Below are 22679 nucleotides of genomic sequence, written 5' to 3'. Positions count from 1 at the left end.
ACATGAACTATCACCCCGATAGTCACCTTTGCACTCCTATTATTTTTTATTTAGACTGCGTTGCACAGGCTAAAGGATCATTGCAGGGACATAAGAGACGGCTGCCGCTCGAAGCATATAGCAGGCTACCGAGGCAAGGCAAGTTTATTTATAGAGTACAATTCATACACAAGGTAATTCAAAATGCTTTACAGAAAAGAAGGGTAAAATCAATTCATAAAATAATTCCATAAAAACATAAAATCATTCTAAAATCATTACAGAAACTTCCATAAATCACTCCATAAAACAAAAAAGATTGAATGAAGAGTGCAGATAAAATACTTTTAGTTGTGATATGCACAGTTGAATAGAAGTGTTTTCAACTTGTATTTGAACATTGATTGAAGATTGTAAAAGATTGTCGCACATCTTCTGGAAGATTGTTGAAGATTTAAAAGATAAAACGGAAACGCAGCCTCACCGTGTTTAGTCCTGACTCTGGGCACCTGCAGGAGACCACTCCCTGAGCTTCTCAGAGCTTGAGATGGTTTATGTGGCTCTAACATGTCAGAGATGTACTTTGGCCCAAGACCATGAAAAGACTTGTACACAAGCAGAGCTGCTTTAATGTCTATTCTCTGAGCGACAGGAAGCCAGTGCAGAGACCTGTGTACTGGACTAATATGATCATATTTCCTGGTTCTAATCAGGACTCGAGTAGCAGCATTCTGGATGTACTGCAGCTGTTTTACAGCCTGTGTAGAGAGCCCGGTGAGAAGGCCGTTACAGTAGTCCAGCCTACTGGAGACAAAGGCATGGATTAGTCTCTCTAAATGTGGCTTAGACATTAGTCCCTTGATTTTGGTATTGTTTTTAGGTGGTAAAAAGCTGATGATGTTATTTAATATGGCTGTTAAAATTCAGATCGGAGTCCATTATTACTAGATTTCTAGTAAGGTTTTAGAGAAAGCGTCTCAAGGTGACTGATAAGACTTTGTCTTTGTGACAAAGTAGATCTGCACGACCGGGCTGTCAGTGACACCGAGCTAACTAGTTAGCCTCCAATTTATTTGTTCTAAACTTAAGAAAGTGTTTCAAAACAGAGTGGGGAAAGAGGACAAAGTAGGAAGCCAAAAATGTACCACTTTCGCATGGAATGGGAGGAAAAGTCTTTTTTTACTATCATGTCGGTTGTGCAGTGTTAAGGTAATGTAAGGTAATGTCTCATCAGTGTAACATTACTGACGCCTCGTGACCACAATATACATAAGACTTGTATTTCAATCATTCTTGACTAATAACAATACGCCATAGTCAACCACAAAACAGCAAACATTTATTGATTAATTAAATTTTGAAAAAATGCGGTACAGTGATTGAGCGATATTCAAACCGCGATGTAGCAAGGGACGTGTTTGCATTTGTAATTGCATTTTTCCATTCGGTATTATACAAAGTTATACCATGTTTCCATACAGAACACATTGAGTGAGGGACAGGAAGTAAAAGTTTTTGGCAAGTGCGAGTCATAGCTAGCATGTGCCTGCACAGAAAGGGGCAATAAGCTGGAACTGTTAATGCTGCACTTTAGGCAATAAGGAACTGTCAACTTTTTTTAGGATTGTATTTATTGAAGAATCACCTTCAGTTTTGTAATGTTTCATTTAAAAAATTCTTTCTGCAGATTGGTTGGCTTGTTTATTCCATCATTTCCGGAATGCGACCTTTTCTGATTTTCCCTCCGATAAATTTGAGCACTTTTGAAATATGTCCTTGACCCATGACAAGGATTGTCACTTAAGTCGCCATTGTTCACGACTGCTAAACAGGAAGTTAAATAGATAGTCTGAAAGAAATCTGGTTGGTCACTCTCTGGAAGAGACAGCCCCCTGAGCAATTGGACTGTTGAGGTTGTTTTCGAAGACGTTTCATCAGTTCATGCTCAAAAGACTAGATAGGACAGCTATAGTCAGAGGGAATGGTTTAGGTTCCAAGTATTTCTCCTCTAAGGTAGAAAAATGGTTTCACTGTTTTGCGATACAAAACAACGTTTGGGTGGAACACCCTTGTTAGTATTCCGTATCTTCCTTATCACCCGGGAACGAAAGTGTAAGGTTAAAACTGTCTGACATCTTGCTATCCTCTTCAGGGTGAGCTCAACGGACACAATGGACTTGTTCCTTCCAACTTTCTAGAAGAAGTGCCTGATGATGTCGAGGTTTTTCTCACGGACTCACCATCTCGATACCCCCAGGACACTCCCACACGGATGAAGACCAAAAGGGTACATGCTCCTTCCCTGTACTAGCAGTACTCATTTTACTTTCTTCTTTCCTGTTTAGTATGTGTGTGTGTGTGTCATTGGTGGAAGTGCTTTAACATTTTAACTCATGGTGTAAATAAATAGGTGTGGAAATAAAACCTTTAAGACTAATACTTGACAGAACTACTTTTATTTTTATGTTTATTGGGAAAGCATTGCAATATGCAATACAATGCAATGTATATGCTATTTATAAAGCATTTTCAGTGGGAGTATAAACTATTTGTTCTGTCATGTCTGGAAAAGCGCATTTAACACGTTTTTGTGTTTGAACTATTTCTAATGGAGTTGCTGTGGTAAAAGAAGCATCATGTAGTTCAGCATGTTTGCAACATTCTCACGCATTTGTTTCCCAGCATTTCCTAACAAGATAGTCATGTTTTATTTGCTCCTCAATGCCTTTTTTGTATATTGCTTTCTTGCAAAGTACCACCTGTTTCGAAAAATGTGATGTTATTTTTCTGTTTAATGAATAATTCAATTGTTTAAAAAAATAGGTATCATCAGATATTTTCCTGTGTTCTAACTTTTCATTGAAATGCCGTCACCATCTATATATATATTTTTTTATTTCTTTTCTTCACCTGCTTGGCAAAACAGAAGAAGAGTGTTCATTTCACACCTTAAAGGCTCTGTTTCCGTCACGTAAGTGAGCAACTGAGGATACCAAGATTACGCTCCCCTCGTCTAATGCAGATGACATGGGTACCCTTAGTTTCTGGTATGCAACATGTACACTCTATATGCCATTCTTTAATACCTTTAGGAAGTGCAAGAGATGTTCTTGGTTTTGACAAAAATCTCCACATGCTTTTTTTGCCTGTGCTTTGCTAGGTGACAGTCACCCTAGCCAATGCATTAGACAAGACGTGTGGTATCTTCAGTTGTTTCTCCTCCGAGTGTTGTACATGACAATGTCTGTCTCCTTAAAAGTCTCCTACTGTAACCAATGCTAAGCTAAAAGGCAATTTTGCACTCTCCCTGCCACAGTAATATCCAAACACATAAGCTAAAACTACGCATACACAAGTACAGTATATTCATGACATACAGTATATCACAAACGAAGAGGAATTTATCAACCCAAATGCCTACCTTGCTCACGGTGCAACCAAAAGTAACACAAGTAATACACACATGTGGAACATAATGCAACCACATGGACTATGCTGGTATCGACATAAATGCTTACACACATGCAAAACAATACTATTATAAACTAATTAATTATAACCTCCGAGGCATGCTGGGAAAGACCACACACACACTTTCCCTAACAGCAAGTTGCCCAGCATGTGTCGCGGGTTTTACATTAGTGTAAAATGTTGTTTTGCATGTATATTCGTGTGTAAGCAAGCATTAGACTGTGTGGTGCAATTACACATATTACATAACATTTTTAAACCAGTTGAAAAATTGCAAGAATGCACATTTTGCATTGTTGGATCTTAATGAGGTTCTATGTAGAGCTTCAAAATGCAAAAAGAAGAAATGGGACTGAGACACAAACATCTTTGAGTCAGCAACTTATTGCACATAACCATTACAAGTGAAACAGGCTGTCCATCAGCTGATCAAAAGGTTAAGACCACAGCCTTTAAAAGCCAACATTTTGACAAATATGATTCAATGTCATTTTCTGTCACGTATTCTCACTGTCATGATCTCTTGATGGCAAAGGAAAAACAGCTGTCTTTCTTTGAATACCATCGGATTGTTGAGCTGCATAAGTAAGGCCTCTTGCAGCAAACCATTGTTGCTGAAATTGGAGGCTGTAAGACAATCATTTTAATCTTCTTAAAAGATCCTTAGGGTTATGGAACAAAAAAGTCAAGTGGTAGACCCAAAAAAATGTCACTGGCCCTGACCGTGAGGATCCGATTGGCTGTCCGTCAAGACATGGGACAATACTCGGTCCAAATGAAGATTGTTATGGGTGCCAAGTGCAGTTCAATAATCATCAGACGACATCTATGAGAGAAGTGTTTTAAGTACAAAAGACGTCTTCATAGGCCTCGTCTCCTTCAATGCCACGAAATCGCCCGGAATTTGCACAAGCGCACCAAACATGGGACAATGAGAGGTGGAAGAAAGTTTTATTCTCTGATGAGAAAAGAAATGTAACCTTGATGGTCCTGATGGCTTCCAACATTACTGGCATAACATGGAGATCCCACCTGAGATGTTTTCAACATTGCACAGTGGAGGGGGCGCCATTATGATCTGGGGTGCCTTTACCTTCAATGGAACAATGGAGCTTCAGGTTGTGCAGGGGCGTCAAACCACAGCTGGCTGTGTGGAGATGTTGCAGGGGGCATCCCTCATGACTGAAGGCCCTCATTTGTGTGGTAATGACTGGGTTTTTCAACAAGACTACGCTGCAGTTCCCAATGCTCGTCTGATAAAGGACTTCCTTCACAGTAATAACGTCACTCTTTTGGACCATCATGTGTCCACCTGATCTGAATCCATTTGAGAACATTTAGGTTTGAATGGCAAGGGAAGTTCACAAAAATGGACATCAGTTCCAGACAGTGAAGCCATCTTCACCACCTGGAGCAACATTTCCACTAGCCTCCTGGAAACACTGGCATCAAGCATGCAACATTTTATATCTATTTTAGGGGGGTAATTTTTTTAAGCTATAATTTTAAACTTTTGATCAGCTGATGAACAGCCTATTTCACTAGAATGCTTTTTTGCAATAAATTGCTCACTCAATTTTTTTTTGTCTCACTCCCATTTCTTCTTTTTGCATTTTGAAGCTCTACTTAGTATGTCCTTACAACAGTGCAAAATGTAAATTCTTGCAAATTTTGATCATGTGCTTATTTTTGGTTGCACTATGAGTGAGGGAAGCGTTTGTTTTTTGTTGACCTCCTGTTGGTTTGTGTTCAAGGGTCAAAATAGACATTTGTATGGCCATCTCAATTACTTGTTGGACGGTCTGAGAACACAACCCCCATGAAAAGCAGGGATCTATGAAATTGAAAAACAGAAACATGCTGGAGGCCACTTTGATACAATTTGTCTATTAACGATGCTAAAACATAGGCCAATATATGGTAAGCAATGTGAACAAAACATCCGCATTTTAGTTTGGTGTCATCGATGACGAAGCAAATCAGTGCAGTCTCATTAATAATTGATTTTATATTTACAATATGCCTAGGGCCAATAAAAAAGGCCCCTAAATAATTAACATTGGCCTCAAAATGGCCCCGGGCCGGCACTTTGGACGCTCCTGGCCCATACAAATATGCAGCAGTTTAGAATTTTGGATGGATTTTGAATTTCATATCTGGAACCAATTCAGTGGTCTCAAAGTCCACTGGGATAGGTTCCAGCTCTCTACGGCCCTGAACAGGATGAGCATTACAGAAATGAGATGGATAGTTCAGGTGGAGTTTCTCATAGTCTATTTTAGAAGATTATTTCCTAATACTTATCCAGTTCAGGGTCATTTGGGAGCTGGAGTCTATCCCAGCTGACTCTGGGCTAAAGGCGGATTACACTCAGGACTGGTCATCAGTCAATCACAGGGTACATGTGGAGAAACCACCATTTAAACCTACAGTCACTTAGCCGGAATTGACACGCAAGGTCAACTGTGTGTACCTACCCTACACTACACTATACCCTTCAGTGACTCAAAGCAGCAAAAGCCTAATTTGTTTTGGGACACACAAGTACAGAATAAACATGCTTAGTAACAATTTTAAGTAACAATATTATACACTATGTGGACAGAAGTATTGGGACAGCTTTACACGTTTGTGGGATAGGTTGAGGTCAGGGCTCTTCCACACATCCAACCAAATGGACCTTGCTTTGTCATGCTGGAACAGAAAAGGGCCTCAAGTGGTGTGCCTGAATACTTTTGTCCACTGAGTGTATCTTTCACAGACCATGAGATGTCAACACCTGTACGTCTTCCTAAAGTGCAACTTGAAGGAGCCTTTTAGCTTACGATTACAGACAAGTTTTGACCAACAATTTCTCTGTAACCCAGTTGTATCTCCAGTCTCTATAGAGCAATCTCTAAGACGTGAATGTACTTTGTCCCTATTGTCCTCCAAATGCAAAAATATTTGTGTAAGGGGCTGCTATTATTGGGATGTCTTCCTACATGGAGCTGGAAATGTGTGTTGTTGCATCTTCAATCAGAAACAAGACAAGCAGACGGGGTGGGTGGGGCATCGGAGTGCTTCTAGAGGTAGACCTGCAGAGCTGATGGTGTGACAGATAGCTGTATTTTAACATCCTCAACTGTCCCCTACGGATCTCCCATTAGGTTCCATGGGATCATTCGGGTCCGTCCAGAAGAGCAGGCTCCCCCACAGTGCATCCACACGTCATGCAGCACCATCAGGGCCCCACTGGACATGCACGCCTACAAACAGTCAAAGGAACTTCACTACGAAGAGAAGAACCAGTCGCTCGACGCTGTTAACACCTTTCTGAACTTTCTTTTTAACATTACATCTCATTACCGCACAGCGTGGACCCTTACCTCAGTTACATGATGCATGTTGCACATCAGCACCTGCCCTCCTGCCCCCTACCTTAACAAATCACTTAAGTGGAATGTGGTGAGCTTTTACATAGTATGGCCAACATGCTGTGCATAGCATCTTCCCATCAAAACAAGCACACAGGGTTGTCTGTTGCTGCTTGAGGCCAACATCTTATAGGTCAAACCTCCATGTACTTGCCTTATCACACAACAGCCCCATTTCACTGTCACTGTTCTGTGTTAATGACCAACACAGAAACACCCGTCATATCAGAGGTAGGATGGCAGAAAGTGTGGGCATCACTTGTCCTGCGCTGTTGTGTTGAAAGCAGTTGTTGCTAAGTATTTTATACAGGCATCGTCACGCATGCAGTTATCTGATTGCAGCATGCAGTGTTGCTGTGTGAACAGTTTTCTGTATTAAAGATGAACAAATGCAGGACCTACTGATAGTTAGAAATTTTGCAGCATCTGCGTAAAGGATGTTTGTGTTCCATTTCTTTGTAAATCAGTGTCACACGGGCATCTCATTTGTATCGTTTCTTACATGGTACGACTATTGTGACGTTACCATATCATTGTCTAACACCAGCGTCCCAGATGCAAAAAACATAGCAGTAAACGTCCCACCTTGAAGAGGAGTGGTTATACCATTTTGATGACCGACAGCAGGTATTAGAGTAAACCTGGAGGTTTGACAGTGTAGCCCACCTACCTCTAAGCAACCCCTCTCATCTAAACCCTAATCCGCTTCATTGGAAAGGCCACTCAGATAACGATGGTGCAGGTTACAAGTACTGTAAATCTATACATAGCCACAGCTCCTTATACTGTATGGAGTGAATGTATGATCAATTGAAAGCAAATGTATTTAGCTGTCCCAATTCCACCCCCATGCATCTAAAATGTGTTCTATACACTTGCATCGACGTAAAACTGCCAAAATGAATAGGAAAAATACGTATGCAACACATTATGGGAAAACACTTTCTGGCCAGCCATATCCACCTACCAACTAACACACACCCCATATGTATGTTTTCCTTACTCCACATCGCTTCCTGTCAATTTGAGTGACTGGTGTTTTGTAATTTTGTCCATTTGTAAATTGTTTATAAATGTTTATACTTGATTTTCAAACTGCCTTTTTTGTACATTCACTTTATAATCAAGCAGTACAAGTGTTCCCCATGGTGTCTTGAAGACCTTTTTGTTTGCAGTGTGTGCTAGCTTTTATTATAGGAATACTCAGCCTATATTGATGGATACAAACTACCGTGTGGGTGTGCATGTGCAATCTTTTTTTAAAAACAAGCTAAATAAATTTAATATTTTGTAACATTTGCATGTCTGACTGACTTAACTCAAAGTATGACACTTGTTTGAAATCTTTTACTGAAGAAGTGTTCAATTTAGCAACCTTGTAACAAATCTTTAAACAATACACATTTTCATCCATCCATTTTCTATACCGCCTGTCCTCTTTCGGGTCAAGGGTAAGCTTCAGGCGAGAGGTGGGGCACACCCTGGACTGGTTGGCAGCCAATGGCATTTCAAAGAAACCTCAACAAAAACTACAGTCATTGTTGCAACTCTACATAGTAGGAAGTCCACAAATGCCAAATAACAGAATTCAATTCTTCTCATTTGCTTCAATTTCCTCAAGAAAACAAATATCCTTAGCCAGCTGCAAATTGTTCTGTTGGTACTACCTCTTTTTACCTTTACCTCTTCACAGAACTCTATTGTTGTTGGAAAATGGTATAAAACGTAACACTGAGCAACATAAATCAATGTTAAGGCCTGACAAAACAAACAAGGTCAAAGAACCAATTGCGGTAACAAACAACCTCTCCTCTACAAATTGAAGAGGAGGTTATCCAGCTCCATGTTATGCTCCCTGTGGAGGCTTTGACCCACAAGGAAGGCCAACTTGCGTGCATTCTGGCAGGGGGCAGGTACTGCAAAAAAAAAAAACGATTAAAAAAATAATTTAATTTGTGAAAATGCAAAAATAGTTGGACATGATTTCAGGAGCGATGAGGACTGTTTTCTATAGGTGTGTAACAATTCATCTACTACATCGATGTATCGATTTATATTCCTATGATCCAATTACATCGATCTGTGTTCAGCAAGTTGCCATTCCAGACGGATCCATATGGATCTAAAATTGTTTAAAAGGTAATCGATTGCATCGATACCAGGACATAAAGCACCGGTTTTAAACATGGCAGGCTTTATATGAATGTGTGTGTTTTTTTTAGCACTTTTAATGATAAAGACGTTCAATATTACTCGATTCAGTCTGCCTGTCTGCCAGCAGACAACAAAACATAGCATAGCGGATGGTAGAGGGCAAGCTGGCCAGTGAGAAACAATTAAACCACCGTTGGGGTCCAGTGTGTGGAAAAACTTTGGCTTTTGCAAAGAGGGAGATGTTCTAAATAAGTCGCTCACTGTTCGTAGGATATGTAAAGGTCAAGTAAAATACCACAGCATCACAACAAATCTCTCCAACAATATACTAAGGCGCCATCGGATCTCGCACAACGCTGACCGTCCAGGCACCTCTCATTCCCGCTACAGCAGCAGTGCAAGGTAATGTCAGCTCTTATGGCACTTACATTGAAAATGTATTGACTATTGAAAAGGGAGCAAAAAATGTTAATTTCCTGTTAATTCAACCTCAAGTGTTGGTTGCACTTTATTCAAATAAAATGTGAATGCATTTGCTATTAATTGTTGTTTACTTGTTTGTTTATATCCATAATTAATTTATACCTGATTCCCTTACAAAAATCTAGGAAACTTCTCCTGCATTGCCCAGTATCCAAGTATTTACTTCACAGTCACACTGGTTGAATTTTTGGCTTAAAAGTTACTGAATTAATCTAAAGTTACTGAATCGCATTGAATCATATCATTCTCAATGAACCAATATCGTCCTTGAATCGTTTCGGCAACCACAAGTCATGATACAAATGGAATCGTTACACCCGTAGTTTACTAGCATTTCAGCTAAATATAGTTAGCGGAAACGCAGTTGACTGGAGTTTACATACTGTAGTTGTAGCATTAGGCCTGCCGTTGATTTGGATTTGGTTTTACTTCAGAGTGCAGGTTAGAGGACGCTGTGTTTAACATTGAATTAGTTCTCTGTAAATTCCAGTTACATTTTTCATCTTCCAATCCTTTGCTCACAGACACACAAGTGACTTGCCTGTCAGTTGTAGTACCTGTGGAAACGCTTGTAGGTGAGCCTCTGCATATAATCAAGCTTTAGTCTGCTACACAGCATTGTAGGGTGTTGGAGACATGCTTCCAAAGTTGACAGCCTGGCTCACAACGTAAAAGTCATATCTAGCAAACTGTACAATTGTCCCTTAGTGCACATACTGTTTATAAAACACTCAAACTGATGGAGCTGATATTAGTGTTGCAACATATTGTTAACTGAACAATGCAATACCACGCTGATAGTTTTTAGCGTTTATTTCCCCTCCACAAAACAAAACACTAGTTTGACCATATAAAACGAGACTTTCCTTGGAGAAAAGAGAAAGGATAGAATTGGTGTAAAAGCAACAGGGTACCATTCTGGAAAGGTAACTTCTGAGTCAATAATAGTCCCTGGAGGTGGGTTACACATCTTTCCATTGCAGTGCTCAAAGAACCTGCAGCTAATGTGCTTCTTCACCACCACCACCACCACTATACTCAGCTTGGGCCTACACCAATTGAGAGGCTGTGAGGAACACTTACATGTAGTCTTGCCCCATGGACTTGATGGAGTCAATGGTCCTTTGTCAGACGGGCACTGTAAACTGCAGCTTTGTCCTGTTGAAAAACCCAGTCATGACCACACAGACGACAGCCTTCAGTCATGAGGGATGCCCACTGCAACATCTCATATCCAGCTGCCGTTTCACGCCCCTGCACAACCTGAAGCTCCATTGTTTCATAGAAAGAAAAAGCACCCCAGATCATGATGGCGCCCCCACCATTGTGCCGTGTGAAAAACATCTCAGGTGCGATCTCCTTGTCAGGGCAGTAATGTTCGAAGCCATCAGGACCATCAAGGTTACATTTCTTCTCACCGGAGAATAAAACTTTCTTTCAATGTCCCATGACCCAGGAAATTTTGTGGCATTGAAGCAGACAAAGCCTTTAAAGACGTTTTTGTTCTTAAAATCCTTCTCTTGCAGATGCTGTCTGATGGTTATTGGACTGCACTCTGCACCAGTAACAACCTTCATTTGGGCCAATTTAACTGTCTCAGGACCAGTGAAATTATTTCTGTCTACCCCTTGACTTTTTTGTTCCCCAACGCTGAGGATCAGAAGTTTCAAATGACTGACCTACTGTGTCCAACCTCAGCAGCAATGGCGCACTGCATGAGGCCTGCCTTATGCACTTCAACAAACAAGAAAGTGTTTTGCCTTTGCCAAGAGATCATGGCAGTGTGAATAGCTGACAGAAAATGACATTGAATCCACATTTTTGCCAAGATTTTGGCTTTTAAAGGCTGCAGTCTTGAACTTTTGATCAGATGATGAACAGCCTGTTTCAGTTTAATGGCTGTTTGCAATAAATCGCTTACTCAAAAAAAAAAAAAATTGGCACTCGCATGTCTTCTTTTTACATTTGCAAGCTCTACTTAGAACCTCCAACAGTGCAAAATGTAAATTCTTGCCATTTTTCAACTTGTCTTAAAATTTCGATCAGATACATACACACATGCACACACAGTACATACAAGCACAAGTATACACTCCTGATTAAAATCTTTAGACTGGTTCAAAAATTGGAAAAAATGTGCATTTTGCAGCCAGATTTTATTCTGTGGTACATCAGCAAATGGGAATTGATGAGGCTCTGGATGGACATTGAACTTCTGATTAAGGGTTTTAAGGATTTTTATTTGCTGCCCTTTTAGAGAGAAAAGGCTATCCGGATTTGGGACTTATTGCTCCCAAGCACTGCACAAAGCCTGCAACGTGGGCTCTTGTGAGTTGAAACATTGTTAGTCCATGTGCTGTATGAAAGGTTGGGGGAGGTGATACTTCAGACTTATTTAGTAAATGATTCCAATTCAAATGTTTTTATTTTAGGATGTGGTTATTTATTGTCTTGATTGAATGATTTAGTGAACGATTTATTGTGCACTGTTGTGTTTACAAATTATGATCACTCGCTTTGCTTTGAATAACTTGACATACCAGTTAGCTACAGTATGTCATAGATAGGCTAACCAAAACTTAACGTTTTGTAGTTTTGTATGAGAAATCACAGTTTTAAGTAGTTGGCAACTTAAGACATGCCCTAATTGGTGAGAAACAATTTGGGCCTGTTGATAGGCCAGCCACATGGAAATAATTTAGACAATTCAAGGTAAATACAAGCGTCCACCTACTTTATTTACGGTAGCTGAAAATGTGAGGAGGCGTACTGCCCTCTGTTCTGGGAGCAGCTGGTTATGCGTATTCAGATCCTTCATAATGCTGTAATCTACATGCATCTTGTCCGTCAGGCCTGACAAATACATAATTATACACATGTATACGGTCCTCTGGACTCCGTGGAGGAAGTGGGGGAGAGACGGATGTTGGCTAAGCTGACGTCCATCATGAACAACACCTCTCACCTGCTACATGACACTGTGGGTTCCCTTAGCAGCTCCTTCAGCAGCAGACTGTTACACCCACGGTGTAAGAAGGAGAGGTTCCGAAGGTCCTTCATACTGACCGCTGTCAGGCTCTACAACACCTGCACCACCTGAACCATGTTGTAGTCAATATGTATTCTTTACTTGCGTATCTTGCTTGCTGCTGTAACAAGTGAATTTCCCTGCTGTGCGATAAATAAAGTACAATACAATACAATACAATACAATATACAGTATATAAATATGTACATGCACGCACACATTTGCACACACAGATGCATGCCAATGAATTACAATATCTTTGAAAAGTTCATTCATTTTGGTAGATCAATTCAAAAGTAAAACTTATATTGCAAATTAAGAGTTGGGTTTGAGCCAACCCGGTGTCCAATCAATGCGACAAAATTGGAAGCTGCTTTAACCACTAGAAAACACACAGTTTCGAATGGTCTCGTCAAAAAGCCTTGCCTGATGTGAACCATGCCTCGCTCAAAAGAGCTCTGAGAAGACCCACGATGAAAAATGGACTTGTATAAAGCTAGAATATGTTACAAAAGTATGTCTAAAAGCCTCCATGTCCATCAGTCCACATTTAGACAAACAGTCTGAAGTGTGCATGCGATCATGCGATCATGCCCACGGTTCGAGGCACTCACACGCGCCAAATACGCCAGACTTCAGTGTTAAATGAGGCCAAGCATGGTACAATTGGCCGAGTGAGAGAACACCTGAAATAATATTTCAGAAATGGTCAATTTTAATGGAGTTTCAGCTACTCTCAGGTTTATACATTTGTTTGCGCAATTACTTCATGTACTGTCCATGTGTTCAATGAGCTGTTGCTGTATGTCTCAAATAAAAAAATTGTATCGCTGTTGTACCACTAGATGACGCCCCCTACCAACAGTGGCACTCATCAGTTTGAAGATGAATGGGTTGGACTTGCTGACAAGAGGACAGCACCTATAGCATTAAAGTCAGTAATTATTAATTATGAATTATTTTTCAATTCTACAAACACATTTGACTGTTATGTGATTTCTCATTAAAAAATATTTGTGGCTTCCAACTCATTAACTTTTTCATTATCAACACTTTTAGTTAGTATAGTAATCCCACTTTGTGCTTATTTTAAAAGGGTGCCTTCGCACATTTGGACCTTAAAATTCCCTTATTTACCAAAAGGTCAGGATGTGTGGCAGATGGGCACCCTCTACAGGCGGGATACTCGTGCCCCCATGCTGCTCAGACGTCAGTATTGGAGGGCAGTCACATCACCACTGTGCCTCAGGCCACAGGACGGTAAAAAAAAAAAACTAAATTACAACAGTAATTGCTCAAAAATAAAACATATTTCGTTATTGTTATATCATATTCATTACATCACAAACCAAGAGTCTTAAACATGATTTCACTACTAAAATGTGAAGTAAAAAGGAGGGAATTGTGAGATAGGCCCATTTTTGGCATTTGTGCAAATAACCAGAGCACTTAGAAAGGTGTAAATCACAATATAGGGGGCGACATAGCGCTTGGCAGAGGTCTGCGTGTTGTGCGCTCATTGGCAGCAGAGGGCACGCGCGTCACACGCACAGGTATCTGTAGCCTCGACGCAGACCGCAACTGTACAACTATATTTTAGTCATTGGCATTGAAATGACCTATATTGTTAAAAACTTGCTATCGCTACAAATAAACAAACATGAAAGCACTGATGTTCAAAGTACATACTGTATACTTGGATTAGCAACTTTACAGGGACCCAGGCTGTATTAACGCATCTGACGCAATTGCAAAATTGGCATCATCACTCAGAAAATAGTTGCATCAGACAACAGTTCAACCGATTAAAGGACACTTAATTCACACATAACAATTCAGTTGTTTGAAATCAAATCGAATGGTATGTTGGTGAAAAACAAAGACAAACTACTGATTATTAGTTGTCTAGAACTACTTTTTTTTTAGCGCTGTGATATATTTTTGTGTTGATACAGGAGGTGGGTACTAATTTTGAAGTGCAGTAGGTGGTTTGGCCACCTGGTGGCAATACAGGCCGTCTCCTTAATTCACAGGTTTGGCAAAATTATTGACTTAGCTTATTAAAAACAGAATGTTGAGTTATTGATGATAGGACGCGTGAACAAAGACTTCCAATCATGTGCATAAATAAAAATCATTGAAAAATGTTAAAGCAATTTGTGAATCTGAATGCAATCTATAAATGAGATACTGTAATTATTCTTGTCCGAATATCACAATCTTCCGGTATACTTTGCTCTATGAAGAAAGCGTGTCACGGTTGAGCTTTCCCTTCATTATCAATCAGCCTTCCATCTACTAATGCATTTTCTATACTGCTTGCACTCATTAGGTTGAGCTGGAGCCTATAGCATCTTCCAGGCAATCAGCTTGCACATAGAACAAACAACCATTTTACTCAAACAGGCATTCAAACAGAGAGACAATGTCAGCCAAAAATGCATGTTTTTGGGACGTGGAAGCGTAGGGAGAACATGCAAGCTCCAGACAGACATGTTCCAATGGTCATTCTAACCCTCGGTCTACTGTGAGCCCATGCTAACCACTCGACCGCTGTGCAATCTAATCAATCATTGATTGTGAAAATGATCAAACATTAATAATAAAGAAGATAAGGGTTCACAGTTTATCTTCTGAAAACATACTTGCTGAAAATGATTGTTTCTCTGACAAATCTCTGCTAACCTTTGCTTGCTCCACTCGACATCCTTTCACCTCCAACAGAAAATGCCACCTCAGAGGGAGATTTTGTGGAAGATGAGCACAAGTATTTTCTATCTAACAAAGAGTGATAACAGTTTCAGACCTGTGAGGACCTGCTTCAGGAAGCTGGTCACGGCTCAGTTTCATCAAGTACAATTTTATGCATCAAGATAAAATGGACTTTCCATCATCTGAATTCTAAACACAATATGCCAGTGATGTGTTAGCAGATACAGGCGAGAATGCAGTCACACACCTGACACAAATAGTTCAACAGTTCAAATCCTGGGCTAGCGCACACAAACCTACACGGCCCATGAAAAACCAGAGAAATAAGAAAGGGTTAAAGCTGAGCCATAGAGAGATGCACCTAACAGAACACTGATAGCTATGCTTCAAGAGTTCCCAGCTGCCCCCAAGATAGTAAGGCCCATCACTGACAGAAAGCCTGGTATATTGACAATACTGGTATGAAATTAACACTTTCTCAATATTACATGAATCATACTTGAATCCCATTTTAGTCCGGTGAATCCTCATCTATTTATTCAGTAGAAAGTGCAGTGCATGTGGTTGAATTAAAACTGTGCTGCAAAATTTGAATCATATGTATCACCTTTTTTATGTGGAAGGATCCTGAAAAGGAACGTGTACCATACACATTTGACCTTTAACCTTGAATACCCTTGAGCACGTTTTGCAGTCCGTGGAGATCAATGGGCTGCACCGAGGCTGTGTATTTAGCATCGCTTCGCAAGGAATTCAGTTAATGCATCGCGAGCTCAACAATTACAGCACTCAAGTGCAAATCTTCAAGTAGTTTTTTGGTAATATTTCACTTCAAGAGTAATTCAAGTTTTAATTTGAATGGAATAAGAGAGAAAGTCAGCAGATGAAAAAAACTTTGCTGAATCAGTCTTACTTCTTTCTCAGAAGATAAGCAGGCCACTTGTATATGCATCATGTATGTTCTCCTCCTCCTATTTCCTCCCAAGGTATATATTTTACATGTAATTGTTGGACAGATGAATTGTTACACCTCTGACTTTGAATGTTTCTTACAAGTGAGACAAGTGAGACAAGCCGCATCAAGCTTAGAATTTCACAGCTGTACTCTATCATGGTTCTTTAAAAATACTGTATATTATTTAATAAATCATGCTGTTTTGTGGTTGAATACAGTCTATTATTATATTATTTAAGTCAATTTTATGTATTTTTACCAGAATTAAGCATTTTCAATCATAAAAATGGCTAAATGAACTTAAATGCTGTATATTTGCATTTATAGATGCATTCAATGACACTGTAATGATATGTAGTATTCCACACTGGTCACTAGGTGTCAGTAATGTTACTGTAATGCCACCTTGACACTTGACACCACCCATTGTCACGCTGTGGCAATATGTGTCATTAGAAAAGTGTGAAAACTATTTTATGCATGTTTGCATTCTGTTTACACATAAATTACGCACTTGGCACACAATTTGTAGCTGAAAATGGTGCGCACTGGCATGAAATACTGTGCTCCCGCACAACTTATTTATACATAAGTCAAGTACTGTTTACGTCTAGTGTATGACATAGTATGCGCAGCTGCAGTACCATTTACCGAAGACAAGGAGAGAAAAATGAAATCACGAACAGTGTGGGTGAGTGAATGGCTGACTAGATGACATCACTTTGGGCATTATGATCAGCTATTAACCGAACTTCATAGGGAAGATAAGAGATCCAATTCGTGCAAGTGTCAAGGTGGCTTCATGTTTGGTGAGACACACAAGCACCACTTGATCGCTGGAAAAAAGGCTTTTATTGCAGGTTTGAGTCATCTCACGACAGGCACAATAATCCCTGGCATGAACTACTGTTGCGGATGTAATCTACGCCATGCTAAAACTCAACTCCGAACCCCCAACGTTGCTTCCTGTCTGCCCCCCACTCAGCTCCTCTATCACCGAAACACATTTACAGCAACACACACAAGTCATATTTATGTCTTATATTGCTTATTTTCTCTTATGATGTCTACTATATTGGGTAATACAAGTGTAAAGGTGACTATAGGGGTGTTATTTAATGTCTAAAGGGCTATAATAATGTTTAGAAAACATTTTTAGAAGGTCATAAACAGGTTTTGTACGCTCTAACTACGAAAATATTCAATTTATAAATATAGAATCTACTATACTTATCACAGTCGAGTCTGGAACCAGTTAACTGTGATAAACAAGGGATTCTTGTATATGAAATGTTCTGTGTAGACAATAATATTGGGGTGTTCTGGAATTTGTTCTCCCTGTCATTCTGGACAATTATTTGCTTCCAACTTTGTCGGGGCAGCAGGGTGGTTGGCGCATGCGGATAGCACACGCAGTTCACTCGGCTCGTCTGTGTGGAGTTTGCATGTTTTCCCCATGCTTGCAAATTTTCTTCTGGCACTCGTACCGACCGCTAAGTCTAAAAAACATGCATGTTACAACTGAGGACTTGTTTTCTCTTATTTTCCGTGAAATTTCAAAATGTTTAAAAAACTCAATTGCAAATGCTCACAGCTATGATGTTTACCAACTTCACACAAGACTTACTGTTGATAAGACATTGTTGATGTGACTTCCTTCATTACCCTTTTTGTTCAACTAACAGTTGCCTGCTCTGAGGGAAAATCGCCAACATCCTTAATGACATGAACTGTGTAATAGTGCCATCTGCAGGCAGCTCCTGCATCTGTTGATGCAAGATATTTCATCCCCATCAGACAGTTGTCAGGGTCGGTGCTCAAGAAGGCAGTCGACACTTCTCAGTGCCTTTAGATCCAGTGACCATTATATGACTTTCACTGATCCATAAAATCACAATCAAGACGCTTTTAACAGGTTCCAAGGACCACGGCTTATTTTTGAATAAAATATAAACAAGGGGAAATATCAAACCCATTAATCTTTCATTAAGCGTGCTAGATAAAAAAGAATCGCTTAAAGTATCTTTCCTTACCATCAGTGCAAGTGCAGAGGCCCCCTGCTAACATCAAAGGCGTCTGAAAGAAACAGAGCGGAGAGCGTCGGTTAGCTGAATTTGGCTAAGAACCAGCTTGCAGTATTTCCTTAATATCCACTGGCTTGCGATGACACTGAGAAGGAAATACAACTGATGTATATTCATTTCTGTGGCATGGAGACACGAGCACTCACAGTTATCATCATCTTGCAGAAATTGTGGCAAGGAAAGGTCAGAGGTCAATCATGGCCTAAAAATGGGTTATACTTCCATGTGCATCACTGTAACTTTTTAACGAATTGATTCCATGGAAAGGTTGATAGGCTTTGAAAGAAGCACAAACGATGCCATTAATGACACCCTGTTTTTTCCCCATTAACTATGTCACTGTGAACTGAAAGCACTAAACAGGCTGGCAGCCATGCCAAGTAGGTTAATGACATGCACTGGATTAAGGTTTTAGCATTGCAATGCACTGGTGCTACACTGTCAAACTAATCTAGCAAAGAAATGAACCTCTTGTGATTCTCTATATTGTCCTGACCCTCTCCCTGCGCTTAACACTGTCAAGATACAATGATGCATTCATCTCTGTCTAAAGTACACCACTGAGGAAGCCTACAATTGACTTCAAAATCCCAGTATCACATGAGTTAGTCATGGTTCATACACTGAATTAAACATGGCAAAACGAGCTTCCTTTTATCTGCAGCCAAAGTGCTAAATCTGACCACTGCAACTGATATTCGCCCACTTCAAAATCCTCTCTTTGATAGTAGGAGGATAGGAGTATGAGCATCAAATGTACCCGTTTGGCCTCATTTTTGCAAAGACGGCTGGATGTTTGCAGCTGTTCCAATAGCAACCCAACAAGCCTTTCTTTCTTTTGGTACCTGAAGAAACGCCATTGATATTTTTCGGGCTATTCTTTCCTGTTACCTTTTACATTGTTTTTTTATTTTGACTTTGCTATTTTTTTTTTGTTAATGAATGATGCTGGTGCAAAGCTTGTATGACGTTGTATGACGTCCATGTATCTTTAAAGACGGTGAGGCAACTCGACTTCATTTCAAAAATACGATGCCCACTCCTTTCACCACTGTTGTGGCTAAAATGGTCTGACGGCTCATTAAAGGTGGGCGATACTACAAATGTTGGGACTGATCTGATAAATATTTTTGCACTTAAAAAAAAAAAACAATAATTTTGTGTTCAGTTGTGTTGTCATTTAACATTTAACAGTTGTGTTAACATTTAAGTGTGACAAGCATGCAAAATATAAGAAATCAGGAAGGGGGAAAACACCTTTTCACACCACTGTATGTATGTATGTATGTATATGTATATATATATATATATATATATATATATATATATACACACTAAGTCCCCAACTAACGAACACAATTGGTTCCAGGCGACCATTCTTAAGTTGAATTATTCTTAAGTAGGGGAAAAGGTAATATTACCAATGATATAGGTACTACATGTATGTGTATACATATACAGTATATGTGTATGTATGTAAATATGAGTTTGGATGCAGTAGTAATATTAAACGAGGATAATTCATGAAAAAACAATAATAAAAATGATATAATAATACGTAATGATAAATGTTATTTACCTTTGAAGAAGAGTGGTCGAGCATACGTCGTTGTGGTGGAGGAGGAGGAGGAGATATCGAAAAAAAGGACAAATGGTCGTCGTTAGACTCTTCTAAAAGAGGCAAAATATATAGACCAGTCTATATGTCGGCTTGTGTTCGTATCTCTGAATGTTCGCTAGTCGGATGTTCGTAAGTTGGGGACCTAGTGTAAATATATATATACCATAATTTCCGGTGTAGAAGACGCACCGGTGTTTAAGCCGCAGCCACAAAATTTAGAGAGAAAAACAAATTCGTACATATATAAGCCACACCGGACTATAAGTCACACATGTCCATGTCATAAATTGGTATATTGTGGCATGCACAAGTCTGTGAGGACCAGGAGCCAATCATGAGCTACGAGAAAACTCACAACGAGCTCAGGAGCTCATTGCTCAATATAACATAATATTAGAAAGAATGCTAAAATCATCACACAGCAACTTAACAGCCCCTCCGCCTCCCTCTGGTGGACAGAGGCAGCTGAATGAATCATTGCAGCACCCCAGCAACCTTGGCCAATGAAATGCTTTGCTGGGAAGAAATGCATGATGGGAAACTGTTATTTATACTGAAATGAATGTTAAGTTGCTGTATGATGATTTTAGCATTCTTTCTAGGATGACACCGTGAGTGCTGCATTGAGTAATGACCCCCTGCGATTTCCAATGCTTGTGATTGGCTCCTGCCAAAGAAAGAGCTACTGTTTCCTCACTGACTCAGTTTTTAAACAATGTGTAGAAGCTCTTAAGTAAAGGAGATGTCACGAGATTAGAACATGGCCATAAATTAGCCGCACCGCTGTATAAGCTGCAGTGCTATGGGCCGGGGGTGCCGTATAAAGGGGAAAGGTCAGGACAATTCCAGGGTCCACTGACTGCCACGAGGCCCAAAAAATGGGTAATTACTAATAAAATTAGGAAGTAATGAATTAAAACTGACTTATTTTTGGGGTTGTTTGCTTAGCTTTCTGACTGTCACGGACATACGGGCGAGTGTCCATCAGCCCTTTGACTGATGATCACACCGTGAGCCTCGAAAGCTCACCATAATCTGTCAAGTGTTTGATCTTCAAATGTCGTATTTAATTAAAGCTTTACAAAGTGTTAGCCCTGCAAGATAGTTTTCGTGGCATGTGTTAGCAGGAAATTTCCACACGGCAGATCGTTTTTGTTTTGGCACGCCTGCGCAGTGTGAAGGAAAGTGGGAAGAGGAAGCTACCCAAGACACTACACCGCATGAGGCGATCACTGCAGGCTGCACTAGTACGAGCCACAGGTGATTGGCTTTTGTGATCAGCGTTGAAAGCCATTTATCGGCATATGTCAGTCACATGATTTAGCGGCCGACATTGATCGGTTAATTTGGTCTCAAAATAATGTTGACAATAGTATAATTTATATAATAATTTGAGGGACAATAAACATTTCAAAATGCACGTCCAATGTTTTGTGATTCAGTTATATTTATTTTTGTCTTTGTCGTATATATTTTCATTGTACTTTTCTTGAAAATAATGTTAAACTGTCGTCTTGTCTCATTCCTGTGAATCCAATCTCATGTATCGTCTCATCTCGTGTCTTGTGACATCCCTAATAAATATATACCATATATTTAAACAACACAACAACAAAAACACACCAACATTTATGAAAATAAACATAGAAAGTGAAAAATATCAATAATATCAATATTTGGATCCATTCGCCCACCTCTACTGTTCATTCCACCTATCACATTGGCAAGCTTGATTGGCTGTGAATGCAATTCCATGCGGACCATTTTTTTTCTAACATCTGTCGTGGAGGCTGATTTTTTTTTACAGTTAAAATGTGTTGCTTTATACTCACAGATGTGACAGATGTGTGTGTTGCTTATGTGGGTCTCATCTTTACTGGTGTGGAGTGATATTTTTGGAAAAGCTTGGATGAAAGCCTGGGGTCGTGTGGCTAATGAGATACTGAGGCAGTGGGAATGATGGTTTTAATAACTACCCAGGACTGATCTAAAGGGGGCGATTGGTGAAGATCATGCTGAGTGTCCTAAGTTGGGAGTTCACACCGATGCCAGTCCTGCTGTGCATGGCTGCCTTTGATGCTCACTCCCCTCTGTTTTATTCCCACATTGTGCTTTTTAGATTCTCTGCTACCAACGCGTCGCTGCACCTTTGTTCAAATCCAGTTCTTTGGACAAGGAGAAGCATTGCCATTGAGATTTGAATGTGCGTAATCTTTTGTGTAAATGAAAGCTAAACATATTCTAATGTGTGCTGACTCACTGGCAAAGGGGAGCGACGAGACTTTTCAAAACTATATCAAAACTAAAGAAATAAACAGCTGCTAAAAATAGAAAAAAAGGTAGAAACCTACTGTAGGTTCTGTTAGGCGATGTTACATGAGCTATGAGTCCTGCGTCTCCTATGCTGCTCTCAGCAGGAGGGTGTTGCTATGTGTGGGCTCTGTGTTCTCCGGAAGCCCAGCTGTGGACCAAGGCTTGTTGACTTTCCAGAGATCACATGGCATCCTCATCGGGGCCGCCCATATGGGGCACGCCCTCTCCAGGACACTGACTTGACCCTCTGCCTCCTGCAAGAAAAGGTCAGAGCTGGCTAATGTTTGAAACTCACTAAGCATATTTAAAAACACAACATTTGAAAGATTCCCTCCAGCTATCTTGCCATATCCTTTCTCATCATAAATGGAGACAATTTTAACATGTATTTATCTGTATCTTGTGTCTTGTGACATATTAATGGAATATGTCAGTGCTTATTTTGCTGGCAGCTTACAGTCAT

General features: G+C 39.9%; 1 protein-coding gene across 24 annotated transcripts in view; it reads left to right on the top strand.

Annotated features, from left to right (window-relative positions):
• rimbp2b (RIMS binding protein 2b) overlaps nucleotides 1–9854 on the top strand; it is a 140569-nt gene extending 130715 nt beyond the window's left edge. For 11 of the 24 annotated variants that reach the window (XM_054772082.1, XM_054772074.1, XM_054772075.1 and 8 more), the window contains 2 exons: nucleotides 2132–2266; nucleotides 6600–9853. In XM_054772082.1, coding sequence (XP_054628057.1) covers nucleotides 2132–2266; nucleotides 6600–6758 — 294 coding nt within the window. In that variant the 3' untranslated portion in view covers nucleotides 6759–9853. Of the gene's footprint in view, nucleotides 1–2131; nucleotides 2267–2905 lie in introns of all 24 variants that reach the window. The other 13 variants (XM_054772085.1, XM_054772084.1, XM_054772078.1 and 10 more) reach the window with 6 other exon arrangements.
• The last annotated feature ends 12825 nt before the right edge of the window (nucleotides 9855–22679 follow it).

The sequence above is a fragment of the Dunckerocampus dactyliophorus genome, chromosome 4 (genome assembly GCF_027744805.1).
Source record: "Dunckerocampus dactyliophorus isolate RoL2022-P2 chromosome 4, RoL_Ddac_1.1, whole genome shotgun sequence".
Lineage (NCBI taxonomy): Eukaryota > Metazoa > Chordata > Actinopteri > Syngnathiformes > Syngnathidae > Dunckerocampus > Dunckerocampus dactyliophorus.
Note: the sequence above shows the minus strand (reverse complement) of the source record. Positions and strands in the feature narration are given on the sequence as shown.